Genomic DNA, 12,440 nt, shown 5'->3' on the forward strand with positions numbered 1-12,440 from the left:
GAAGTCACTGAAAGATATAAACTCAAATGGATTGACATGTTCTCCTTTAGAAGGAACTACAACAGAAAATGGGCTTTTAGGGCTATAGGCTGGATCCATGGGCCAAGACCAATGTATGAGGTTCAACGAGGCAAAGTGCCAGGTGTTGCACTTGGGTCACAACAGCTGCATGCAGCACTGCGGGCTCAGGGAAGAGTGGCTGCAAAGATGCTGGTGGAAAAGGCCCTGGGGGTGCTGGTCAACAGTGGCTGAACAGGAGCCAGTGTTTGCTCAGGTGGCCAAGAAAGTCAATGGCATCTGGCCTGTATCAGCAATAGTGTGAGAGCATTGAGTAGTCGCTCTGTACTCAGCATTGGTGAGGCCACACCTCAACTCCTGTGTTCAGTTTTCAGCTCCTCCTGACAAAAATCACATTGAGGTGCTGCAGCATGTCCAGAAAAGGACAACAGGGCTGGGGAAGGGGCTGGAGCATAAGTCTGATAAGGAGCAGCTTATCAGAGGGAGCTCAGGGTTTTTAGCCTGGGGAAAGGGAGGCTCAGGAGGACCTTCTTGTTCTCAACAGCTGCCTGGAAGTAGGTTGTGTCCAGGTGGGGGTCAGTCACTTTTTCCAGGCAAAAAGCAACAGGAAATGGCCAAGAGGACAAGAGGAAATGGCCTCAAGATGCAGCAGGGGAGGTTCAAGTTGGACATCAGGAGAACGTTCTTCACTGAAAGGGTGGTTTAGCGTTTGAAAAGGGTGCCCAGGGAGGTGCTGGTGTTGAACCACTGGACCTGGCACTCAGTGCCCTGGTCTGCTTGACAAGGTGATAGGTTGGGTTCAATGATCTTGGAGGTCTTTTCCAACCTTAACGATTCTGTGAAAGACTTCCACTTGCCTCTTGCTTGTCTGGAAAATCTGGTATCAAAGGCATCAGATCTGGAAGCTGGAAGTAATACTTCAAAGAAAACATACTAAGAGGTTTTGCTGCCTTGGACTTCACTGATTTTCACGGGGGTTTGGCGTCACGGTCTGTGTAGGTGAATTTGAACTCCAGTTTCAGGGAGCGTCCGGCACCGCTCACCCTCTCCTGCCCTTTCCTTCAGTGCATGGCTGAGAGGAGCCCAGCGCAGCGCCCGAGCCGGACCCACCGGACCCTGCACCAACTCCCGCCCGCGGCACCGAGCCGCCCTCACGGCGCGGGGCCGGGCACGGGACACAGCCAGCAACGCCCCCAGCAGCCGGCGAGCCCACGCCGCAAGTGCCTCTGGGAGTTGTGGTCCGCTTCGGCGGCCTCTGCCCGCCCGGCCCGCGCCTGGCGGGGCTCCATGCCCCGGGGCTGTCCCTTCGTGCCATGTCGGGGCACTTCTTCGTCCGTCGCGACCCCTCGGCGTCCTCTCTGTCTGGGAGGGATGGAGGGAAAAGTAGCCGGAACTACTCCAGATAGAACTACAGCTCCCGGCGTGCGCTGCGCTACAGACCAGTCAACGGGGCGGGGGGAGCCGGTGAAGATGGCGGCTGCTAAACGGAGCCGGATGGGAGGCTGAGGTGAGTTTGGGGCAGCCGGGCAGTGCTTCTGCCACTCGCGTCCATCCTCGCAGTCTCCTCCTCGTTGCGATCTCTCTCTTCTTTCCTTTCTCCACGCTTGGGAACGAGGAGGACGCGCCAGAGGGGTGGGCACTGAGGGAGTGGCGGGAGTCTCGGGCCGCCAGGCTGGCGCGGGGGAAGAAGCCTCCGGGCATGGCCTCAGCCTGGACCCGCCGGGGCAGTGGCTCGGGCGGTCCCTGTGGGCGCTGCTCCCGGAGGAAGGGCTGGCAGGCTGGCTCCGTGGAGGGGCTGGCTCCCGGTGGAAGGGCTGGCTCCCGGTGGAAGGGCTGGCTCCCGGTGGAAGGGCTGGCTCCCGGAGGAAGGGCTCGCAGGCTGGCTCTCCGGCTTTCCGGCTCTCCGCCTCCGGACGAGCTCCGGGGACAGCGAACGGATCCCCCCGCTTTCACCGGGCAGGGCTGTGGCTTTGAGAGTTCCCTCAGCAGGTTTTCCTCAAATGGACCTTAAGACAGCGAGATAATAACTGAACGCAATGTAAATTGGCAGGAAGGCGACACTGTGAGCTTTCTTGGTTTCTTCTTTAAAGTTAATTGTGCATCACGGAGCCATGCTTTAGGTAATTGAGGTGTGGGTTCACGAATCCTGTGACTGAAAACCATAGTACAACGTCTCTTTTTGGATACATCTAGAAAGGTATCCCGTGGTCCTTTGAGCTGAGATACAAGGAAGAAAAGATTGTGGTGTACATTGTGTCTATGCTGCTGTAGGACTTGTGGGAAAGCCTATAACTAACTTTAAACCGGAGTTTGAGTTGCTGTATCAAAACCCAGTTTGCTAGCCCAGGTGTTTCACTTTGCAGAGCTACATCAATGTTTGCTGTGCAAACTGAGTAGGTAAACTAAATGCAGTTAACAGCCAAAGCTTTGGGATTTTATAGGTAGTTACTTCCTAAAGCATTTGTGATTAATTCTAAATAATATGAAATATTTCTCAAGTATGTTCGGGACATCTTGCTTGAAGACTTGGTGTTAATGCTCTTAAACATATGGTAAAATTTTTTTGAGAAATTGGTGGCTTGGAGAGGAAATCTTGATTGTAGTGCTCTGATAGGCCTAAAGGCTTATCCATAGGTTTAATTTACACCTTTTGACAACAATTTTAATATTTGTCTAAAAAAGGCTGCTAGAATGAGATTGACTTCTGATTCAGGGAAAAAGCTTACAAAAATGTAATTAAAATACACTTTGTGATTAAACATCTGTTTTAGATGTTGCCAATGTTTGCAGTTCATGATGGACAGCAACTTCTCTCTACTTCTGATCCAAACTCGTGCAGTAGAAAAGAATGAAAAAATTTTATGTTGCATGTAAGTTGAAGGGGGTGTGAAAATACTCACCAGAGTTGGCATTATAATTCAATTATAATGATAAAATCTAAATTATAAAAAGTACGGGTTAGAAACAGCTTTATTTGGTGTTAGTGACTTTTAACTGCCCAGCTTAGCTCCATAAGGAAGTAATCCTTGTAAAGTTACCACACGATTTTTAAACAATTCGAAGATATGTGATTTTTTTGAAGTGAAAGCAAATAATGTTTTCTGTAGTTGCATTCTGTCTTGGGTAAGAGAGCAGGGTAGTCTCATTAACTGAGCCAGCTTCATACATGGCATTTCCTCTCCAGTTGAGAAAGGTAATTCAGATTAAAGTCAGGTATTTCCCAGAATTACTGTGGTATGTAAATCCATTTTATATTGCAGTTTTTGGGTTCTGGGAATCACAGTTGGAGCTTAACTGTCTATACTTAGGAATGAACATGTGGTTTATTAATCTTGCATTGCACTGGCCATTTGCCTACTTTCAAAGCTAAAGGCATTGATTAATTTTTCAAAGAGGAAATATGAGTGGGGAGCTAAGTGATTTATAAAGTAAATGTGCAGTGGATTTTTAATTTTTCAGTTCATGTCTGTGTGGCTGTGAGAGGTGCTTAAGCCTCTGCCTTTATTTGGCTTAAGTTGCAGGAAGGAAAAGGAGCCCAGATGGCAATTTCATTTTGTAGACTCAAAATCAATTTAAATATTTATGGTGTTACATAATAGCATAACAGAGGGCTTATTGGAAGAAAATAGAAAATCTCAGGTATGCTGACTTTTCTTGCTTTACCTGTAGCACAAGGTTATATAATTTTTTCCATTTTAGGTCTTTTAGAGAGGTCCATTGTATTAGGGCGTACAGGAAAACAATCTCTGCTTTTCTGTTTGGCTTTCAATGCCATTTCTGGAATCTTGTGATAATAAGAAATATTTGTGCTTATAAACTATCCTTCAATTTCAGATCCTGGGTTAGTTAATAAAAAAAAAAAAAGGAACAAGCTGTATTTTTATCCTTGTTCTGATGAACAATAAATTTGCCTTGGGTTTCCTAGCCAAATGATGTAAAATCATCTCAAAAGAAAACTGAGGGTTTTTCTGTAGAAGAACAATTTTGTGTGTCATGCAAGTGTTCTTTTAAGGTACATTAAGTAGCTTTGCACTTTGGTTATCATTACATTTAGAACTATTGTTATATCCTTAGAAAAAACACAATGACCTTAGTCCTCCCCAGAAAAGTAGGTAAGATTTTGTTTACCTTCTTAATATTCAGGAGTCAGTTGCTTTGGTGAAGAAACAGTGTGTGGTATTTGATATCCAGAAGTTGCATCTGGTGATCTGTCACATGTCACAAATTGACATGGAATGTGTTAAACAGCAAGTGTTAGGCTTGGAAACTAAATGATATCACATGATTTTCCATAGTTCCCTTTTAATTAGCTAAGATCTGCTTCATCAAATTCGGGGCAGGGTGGGTGGGGCAGTTTCCCTCTTTTGTTAGGTAAAATTTTAGCTCAGTGACAAATAGCTGAGCAAACTCAAGAGTGGAAACCAAGAGAAGAGTTGGTTTGGTTTAGTTCAGTTCTGCTGTAACAGTGACAGCATGTGTGGATGAAACTTCGTCCTAGGCCAAGTGAGACAGTGATTGAAGACTTTATGGAGAGGAAATTGTGTGCTCTGTTCTGCATGTAGAAGGGCCAGGCCACCTCCACGTGGAATTTTTGGTCCTGTTACAGATCATAAAATGATTAAAACCCCAGTGAATTACTTTAAAACAGATATTTTCTATATGTCTTAGTTGATACAACTTTTCTAGTAATCTCTGCAGAAGACTCTTCTAAAAATCTTGTAAAAGTGAGTTTACTTTGCTGACAGCAGTAGTTGTGTTTTAGGAAAATGTATTGAATTCCTGATTTCTGGAGATGATCAGTAAAACACTCTTGAGTCTCTGGCACTTGACTCTCTGAAACTCTCACCAGGTTCTCTGCTTTTATATTTTCTTTTATGTCAGTAAATCTGTTTTCTGTAGTGTTTCAGCTAGGTCCTTAACTACATTCTGAACCAGAGATTTTGCTTCTCCATGTGTCTGTTGGATATGACAATCTGCAGCACGTTTCCTTTAATAAAATTGCACTGTTTCTCATGCTGCCCTTGGAGAGGGACATACAGCTTTCTAATAGATGGGATATTTTAAATAACTTACTTTGAAGTACTATATTTAATCCCAGTTGCTGTCAGCAAATTGGAAGCTTTGATTGAAATGCATATACAAGAATAAAGTTTATTTTTAGCAACTATGAGCATTGCTTTAATATGTGGTCATTAAAACATATGTTGACCAAATGAAATGTTTATTCTCACATTATCCATCCATGGAATTACAATTTTTTGGTGTATGTATACATACAGTTATTAGCTGAATATATTTTATTTTAAAATTTATTTGATTTTTGAAGAAAGCAACACCCAATATCATTAACTCAGATTTTGTTCTTATTTGTGGAAAAGTACATTTGTGGAGAGTTTGCATTTGGCAATTAGTAAATACAGAAAAATCTTCAAATAATTTGCATTTTAGTGCTAATTAGAGGAACAGTAGATTTGGCTACTTTTATATCCGAAATAGATTGTTGTAACTTCAGATGAATTCATTTTATGAATATATTTAATTGCATCAAAAATCCTTTGAGCTGCTATTGTGTATAGGAGGTTGCACTCTGATCTAAAATCTGCCTTTTTTGATACTGGGAGAAAAATGCCCTAGAAAGGGTCACACAGGTTTTTCAGTTGTTTTCTGTGATGAGCAGAAGCCTCTCTCAGGCATTTTAACAGGGGAGAGCTGTGGTTTAGAGCTGAAGTGGAAATATCCTGTGATATGTGCAGGATTTATCATCCTAAACAGTGGCACTTGGGAAGGTCACTGCACACAGCAGAAAAATGTTTACTCCAGCATCAAAGGCAAGAACAGAATGACTGCATTTCAGGAACAGGCAAAATCTCCATCTAGTCTGGTCAGCTAAGAGGATATCTGGATTTCTGTGGTAACAGCCTCTCTGGTATTGGAGCTGAAGAATGCTCATTCTGCATGAGTTACTGAGCATATTTGGATGGAAATTGTCTTAAGCTATGGTCTTGACTTTGCTTTTTTGTTTGTTTTCTTCATAGTTTCTTATGTTTTTACAAAATTGAAGACAGATCCCCGACTAACAATGCCTGGCAGTAAGTATTCTTACCTTAAGTACATTGAGACAATATTTAGGAGTGTTTACTGTTATTTTCTTTGGGGTTTAAAAATTAAAAAAAAATACAAAAATAAGCATTATACTTGCTGTCATTTATAAGAATTTTAAGATGTTAATGTTATCTAGTCTCTGCATTTGTAAATCTCCATATATTTTACAAATAATAATGTGAGCTTTGCATTTGCCTTTTTGATTACAGCTTCACAGTATAACATTGAATTTTGTGATTTAGACTGTGTTCTGAAATAGTTGGATTCAAAAATTAAAAAAGATATTTTTGATATTAAAAAGCTATATTTTGATATAGCTATAATCCTATCTTTGGAAAATGACAACTAGTGTTTATAGAAGATAGAATTGCTATTTAGGATAAAAAGTGATGAGACTTAAAATTTTTGACATTCAAAGCTAAGTGAGATTTTTGAGGCAAATGTTTCTAAGAATCAAATTATTTACCTTCAAGAGTAGTAAATTTCTCTAACTGAAAGGATCAAGTTATAAAATGTGTTAGAAAAGCATAAATTTAACTAATCCTTTAATCATTTTTCTGTTTAGAAAAAATTCTATGTGATCTATAGTAACATTGCTAACACCAGTCTTTGGATAAAGCAATCTGCTTTATCAAAAAAGTTACAGTACCAGTCATACTGAGTGCATTCTGATTCATGGATGCTTGATTTCATGAGGAAGTCTTTGAGCATTTGTTCATTGCTGTGATTTGTAATAAGCTGTGACTGTGGGCACTAGAAATGCCTTGCAGTAGTTCTGTGTTGTGTCAAATACCTTACTCTAAGTAAGATGTGTCACACCTGTCATGTGAAGCAGTGAGTGGAATTTTTTTAACCAATTAAACTGGAAAAGTAAAGTGGTTTTGGTTTGTTGTTTGTTTGTTTTTGTTTGTTTGTTTTGGTTTTTTGGTTGGTGGTTGTTTTTTCTTGTTTAAACCAGATGTGCTTATGTTTAGAGTCATTAATATCAATGCAAGTAGAGTTTGCATTACTGCAGTCAGATGGGAGTTAAAGAAGACCAAAAGAACTGATTGCAATGTTTATCTGTGCAAGACACTCAGAACTACACAGCCATTTATTTATCTTTGCCTATATTAATGAGTGTAACTGCATGGGTGAAGAAAAGGAAAGCTAACAGATGTGTGCATTGCAATTCTTGGGAAATAACAGTATTTTCATAATATTTTACTTCCAAAAGTTATGGCAGAGAAGAAGTACAATGGGATTTTAAGGCAAGCAAGCATCCTTTTGTGGCTGGTTGTACTTCTGATCAGTAGAGATAGAGCCTTCAGGAATTCAACTCTGTTGCATGTGGAAAGGAAATCTTCTGCCTGCTAATTTAGGCTTCTCTAAAGGTTCCATAGGATTCTTTTCAGAGCATGTTGATGAAGCAGGCTGCTGCTCCAGTGTTACTTTGAAATCTTAAAGTATCTGTCCTTGAAATCTGAAAAACTCAGTTGTTTCTAAAGGCTGGGGGATTTTGTGTGTTGTTTTTATTTTATTTTATTTTCACATGAAGTTCTCTCATCCCACACATCAAGAAGTGCATATAAAACTTATTCCTAAACAAAAGGCTGTTACGCTGAGCTTTTTCCAAAAATATTTTCTGTCATGTTACAATGAAGAAGAAAAATAGTGTCTACTTAACAGGAAATTTTGATAGAGTTCTTGGGTCATACTGAGCAACTCCCATATCCACTACTGCTTTGTTTTTCCTGGGCCTGTGTAGCAGTTCCTGGTGGTAATTTTATCCCTCCTCGCCTTCCTACAGTAGTTGAATGAATGTATAGGCCTGAAGGCAGTGTTCTGGAATACTATGAGAAATCCAGATGACTGGTATTACAGAAAGACTGAGTAAAAGCTTAATTAGTCTTTCTGGGGAATTCAGCTGTACCTGGTGATATTTCAGAGGTCAGTATTGAAGTTACTGTGTGTGAAACACTGACAGGACAATATGCTTTTTAAGTCCTTCAATATAAACTATGGAAAAACAGGCATTAGTCAGAACTGGGCTGTGGTACTGAGAGGGGGGAGATGAACAAAGGTCCTTAGCCAGAGGTGATGGATGCTCTTCTCTTTGAACCTCAGCTCAGCCATGGCTGCTGGGCTCTGCACAAGTTGCTCATTGCATATTTGGATTGTCCCATTTTCTATTGATGTTTCTGCTTAGCAGTCTCTCTTAGGAATGTGGGGATTTAGTGCTGCATTAAGTCCTAAAAAATGTTAAGATTTTAGTCTCAATGCAGTTGCAATAGCCCAAATAGAAAATTTTCAGTCTGCTCTCTTTACCTTGAGACGTAAAAGTGCTTGGCTTTGACCAGCCATGACAAGGCATTTGTGTTGACATCTGCAGTGGAGGTGTGGTGCTCTGTCATTGCTGCAGCACTTGGATCAACCTTGCCAAGGTGTAGCTTTTCCTGTTTAACTTTGTTACAAGTTTTTCTTGTGCAAAAAGGATGGATATTGATGCAAATGATTACAGACATGCATGGTGTCTTCAGCTGAAGCTGAAATGCAAATTCTGAAATGTTGAGAAAGCAAATGTGTTTTCTCATTTCTGATTGAGTACAGTAGGAGTAGGTTTGAACCACAGGTGTTTTAGTAACTGTTTAAGGTGTGCTTTATCAAAAGAAACTGGAGAAAAAGATTAAATAGTGTTTTTATTTAAAAGTGAAGCCAAAGAATATATAACTAGATAGCCTCTGCAGTAGAGGCTGTATGTGTTTCTCACTTGCCTTGTGTTCTCTCAGTTTCCCTGTTGAATAATTTGTGCAGATAATTTCATTAACATACTTCTGTTATGGAACATGGGTGGTTTTGGTAGGGTTTTTTATTGGCTGCATTTGGATTGAAAATGCTTCTGCTAAGGAGAAAAAGCATTAGCTAAGTCATATCAAAATATTTGTTGAAGACTCTTTTTGAACATTATGTTCTGGATATTCACACTTAATCAGATGTTTGAAACACAGCTTGGTAGATAGTGAGGTTTTTCTTTTCTAGAAACAGCTGACCTACTTACTGGATGTATTCCCTGACTTTAGTGAAATGTTTAACTGAAAAGGCAGCTTTTATACTAAAATGAAATTGCTTGAACTAGGAGAATTATATGTGACACAGGTGAGAGCACCTGTTGGCTATAAAAATATTTTACTTGTGGGAGCTCTGTGTTTGAATTTTTTAAACTTTTTCTTAGCTTATTCTTTTCTCCTTTGGCTTATGCCATTAGCATAACTATATCTTTGGTTTTCAAGATTTTGTTAATAATAATTGTTAAATTGTTTTTAACTGATTAGCAGGTCCTTATGATTGACTCTAACATATAAATTAAGAGACGAAATAAATAAAAATAAGGATTTTGCCAAATGTAATGTTCCCACATTCTTCCTTTGATTTATGGCTGTGAAATGTAGTAATATGAACACCTCCCACATCTTCTGTCAGATATTTGTCAGTTGGAAAGGGACCATTCTGATTTAAGAGGTACATATATTAGTTATGTGGAAAATATTCCATGATTTGGCCTGTTCTTGGTTGCAGTGAAGAGGCAGTTTGGTGACTCAGAATGGCTCCAAGCATGCTCATTAAAGTACATAATATTTTATTTTCTTGGCCTCCCAAACACCATGTGGCTTTTTGGCCCTTGTCAGTGTAGGGCAGCTCCTCTGACAGCAGGTGAGTGTGTGCTGGTGGCTTCCCTGCTTCACCTGTGCAAGGTGAAAACAAACAGAAGATGGAACAATTGAGTAGTGTCTGTCAGTTTCTGTATTCATGCATGCTGCTTCTTTCCTTGTGTTTCTTCATGGTCTTCAAACAAATAAATGACCCACTCCTCCCTCAAACCCAAAAATACCCATCAAACTTTAAAAATTATAATTTTCTATGTGCACAGAGTTTTTCTTGCCAAGTGTAGGAGGGAAAACAGCACTTGAAATGGAATTTGAAATGAGTGAATTCTTAACTGGCATTTAACATTTTTAACACATTTTAAGAGGCAGATAACTTCCTCATTTTGCTTTCTCCCCTCCCAGCAATTTTGGGAATATCATTTATTTGTGTTTTGTGATTCTAATTTTTATTGCGTATGTATAATAAGTAAGTATTAACAAGGTTGGTAATGGGCAGAGAAGATTTATTGCCTTGTGAAATAAAATTTTGAAATACCAGTGACTGGAGATGTGTTCCTAAATGTGTCCGTATAAATATTTCAGGGACTAAGCTTTCTAATGTTTTTAGTGAAAATCAAGCCATAGTTCTCATTGATTACTGTCTCCACTCTTTCCATCCATCATACATTTTTCCTCATCTGGAATATGATTCTCATGTAGCCTTCACACTTTACAATGGGACCTGCTACTTAATAAAGCACTTTTTGTAATCTCTTAGTTTATTTTTTAGGCAGGAGAAACCCTCTTAATTTTATGACAGCATTATTGACTACTTAAAACAGTGTTAAATAGGTTATCATTCTGTAACATTTTCATACTTCAGCTATTACAGAAGAGTTACATCAGGAGGTGTCTGAGATTTTTGTTTGCTGCTTGATTCTGGTATTTTAGGATGAGACACATCAGGGGCCCTGTATCATGTCCTTTTCAACTACTAACCTAAAGGACCACAGGAACTTGCAAAACAGCTGCCAGGGGAAGGCCATGGTTTTGGGCTTCCTTTGGCAGTTTGCCACTTGCTAGGACTAGGCCAAAAAAGGGAAATAATTATTTCAGGATGTCTGTAACTATTACAATGCTATGGTTGCAGAATATATAATAGATTCTTTGCATGATAATATGCAAGAATTGCTTTCAATACGAAAACAGCTACAGGGTTTTTTTCAGGTGACTGCATTGAAAAGAAAAAGTAGTAACTTCTCCAAATGTATCTTTGATTTAGCTAAGAAAAGAAACAAAACAGGAACTTGCAGCTGGAAAACTGTAGCTCTTTGTGCATCTGTTTATTTAACTCATGGTACCTTAAACAACTTTGTGTGCTACCAAATTGGTGCTTCCTTATTTAATGAATACACGTGGATTTCTTTAAGACTTGTTGATTTGGAGCAAGTGTTCCTTTTATTGTTTTCTGCTAGCTGTCATTTCTATGTACAGATCATCCTAGCCCTGTTTGGGAAAGTTAATGTTGAGGAGCAGTTCCATAGAGAGTCAAAACCATTCATATTAAGATAAGACATGATGAGTGATATCATCATCATCATTCATCCTTCCATTTCTTCCATTTGGAACACTCTTTAATAAAGCCAAGAAATGAACAATGGTGTTTCATCCATTCCTTTTCAAAACATGAAGAAATATTTTTCTTCAGTTGTTGTTACTTCTGTATGCACAATCTGGGCATCTAAAATAAAAAATTAAATTCTTTGAAGATGAGCTTCATTCAGTGCTCATCACAGCCTTTGTGTGTTTTCAAACTGTATGTGGACATTTCCCCAAATATTAAAATGTAGCTTAGTAATTTTTAGGGGCCTTATTAAAATATGGCTGTCGTTGTTATTTACAGAAATGGCTTTGCAGCTATCAGTCGATTAATCTTCATGTGCAGCCTTGTTTGCTATTGATTTCTGAATCATGGGACGAAAGGGTAAGAAGGCTCATGCTGATTGTGCATGCAAGTGTCCTGTTTTTTTTGTGCATGACAACAAAGCAAAATTGATTTTGGGGAGTGGGGATAAGATTTCCATTATGTGATTAAATGCATGTCTCTGGAAAAGCCACGTTGAACTCCTTTTAAAAGTGTTTTGGCTTTCCCTATATGGACTTTCCTTCCCACTGCTGGCCCTTATGAACCTCAGTAGCTCTCTAGGGAATCATGTTCCTTGTGGATTGCTGAAGATCAAAATTAGCTGTGTACAGCACTCTTGGCTTTCAAAGAATGCTATTTTATTTCCAGGAAGTTACATTATTCAAGATTAATTCATGCAGGAATTAGATAGAAATTAATAAGAGGTGGTTAGGTAGATGAATGAAACTCTTCCAAGTCTTCTGAGAGTTCAGGAAGCATTTGGACAATGCTCTCAGATACACAGTGTGATTCTTGGGGTGGTCCTGTGCAGGGCCTGGAGTTGGATTTGATCTTTGTTGCAACCCTTCGTAGTCAGAATATTCTACAATTCTGTAATTCCAAGTCTAACAACTTGTTGATCCCAAGACTTCAAAAATAGCTGGTGCTTGTGTAACTCGTGTCCTGCTTGAGGTCTGTTGAAGGTCTCAGTCCTTTCATTTTTCAAGAAGAGCACAGTTGTGATTCTAAATTGTACTTGGACCTACCTGTTATGGTGTTTTGTTGATAACAGT

The 12,440-nt window shown here is 39.6% G+C and overlaps 1 protein-coding gene across 10 annotated transcripts in view; it reads left to right on the plus strand.

Moving 5' to 3' along the window:
* The first annotated feature begins 1,393 nt into the window (after positions 1-1,393).
* EFR3A (EFR3 homolog A) overlaps positions 1,394-12,440 on the plus strand; it is a 76,207-nt gene continuing 65,160 nt past the window's right edge. For 4 of the 10 annotated variants that reach the window (XM_054641043.2, XM_077189091.1, XM_077189047.1 and 1 more), the window contains exons 1-3: positions 1,394-1,525; positions 6,054-6,107; positions 11,647-11,727. In XM_054641043.2, coding sequence (XP_054497018.2) covers positions 11,715-11,727 — 13 coding nt within the window. In that variant the 5' untranslated portion in view covers positions 1,394-1,525; positions 6,054-6,107; positions 11,647-11,714. Of the gene's footprint in view, positions 1,526-5,699; positions 5,945-6,053; positions 6,108-11,646; positions 11,728-12,440 lie in introns of those variants that run through there. The other 6 variants (XM_077189093.1, XM_077189066.1, XM_077189049.1 and 3 more) reach the window with 5 other exon arrangements.

The sequence above is a fragment of the Agelaius phoeniceus genome, chromosome 1 (genome assembly GCF_051311805.1).
Source record: "Agelaius phoeniceus isolate bAgePho1 chromosome 1, bAgePho1.hap1, whole genome shotgun sequence".
NCBI lineage: Eukaryota > Metazoa > Chordata > Aves > Passeriformes > Icteridae > Agelaius > Agelaius phoeniceus.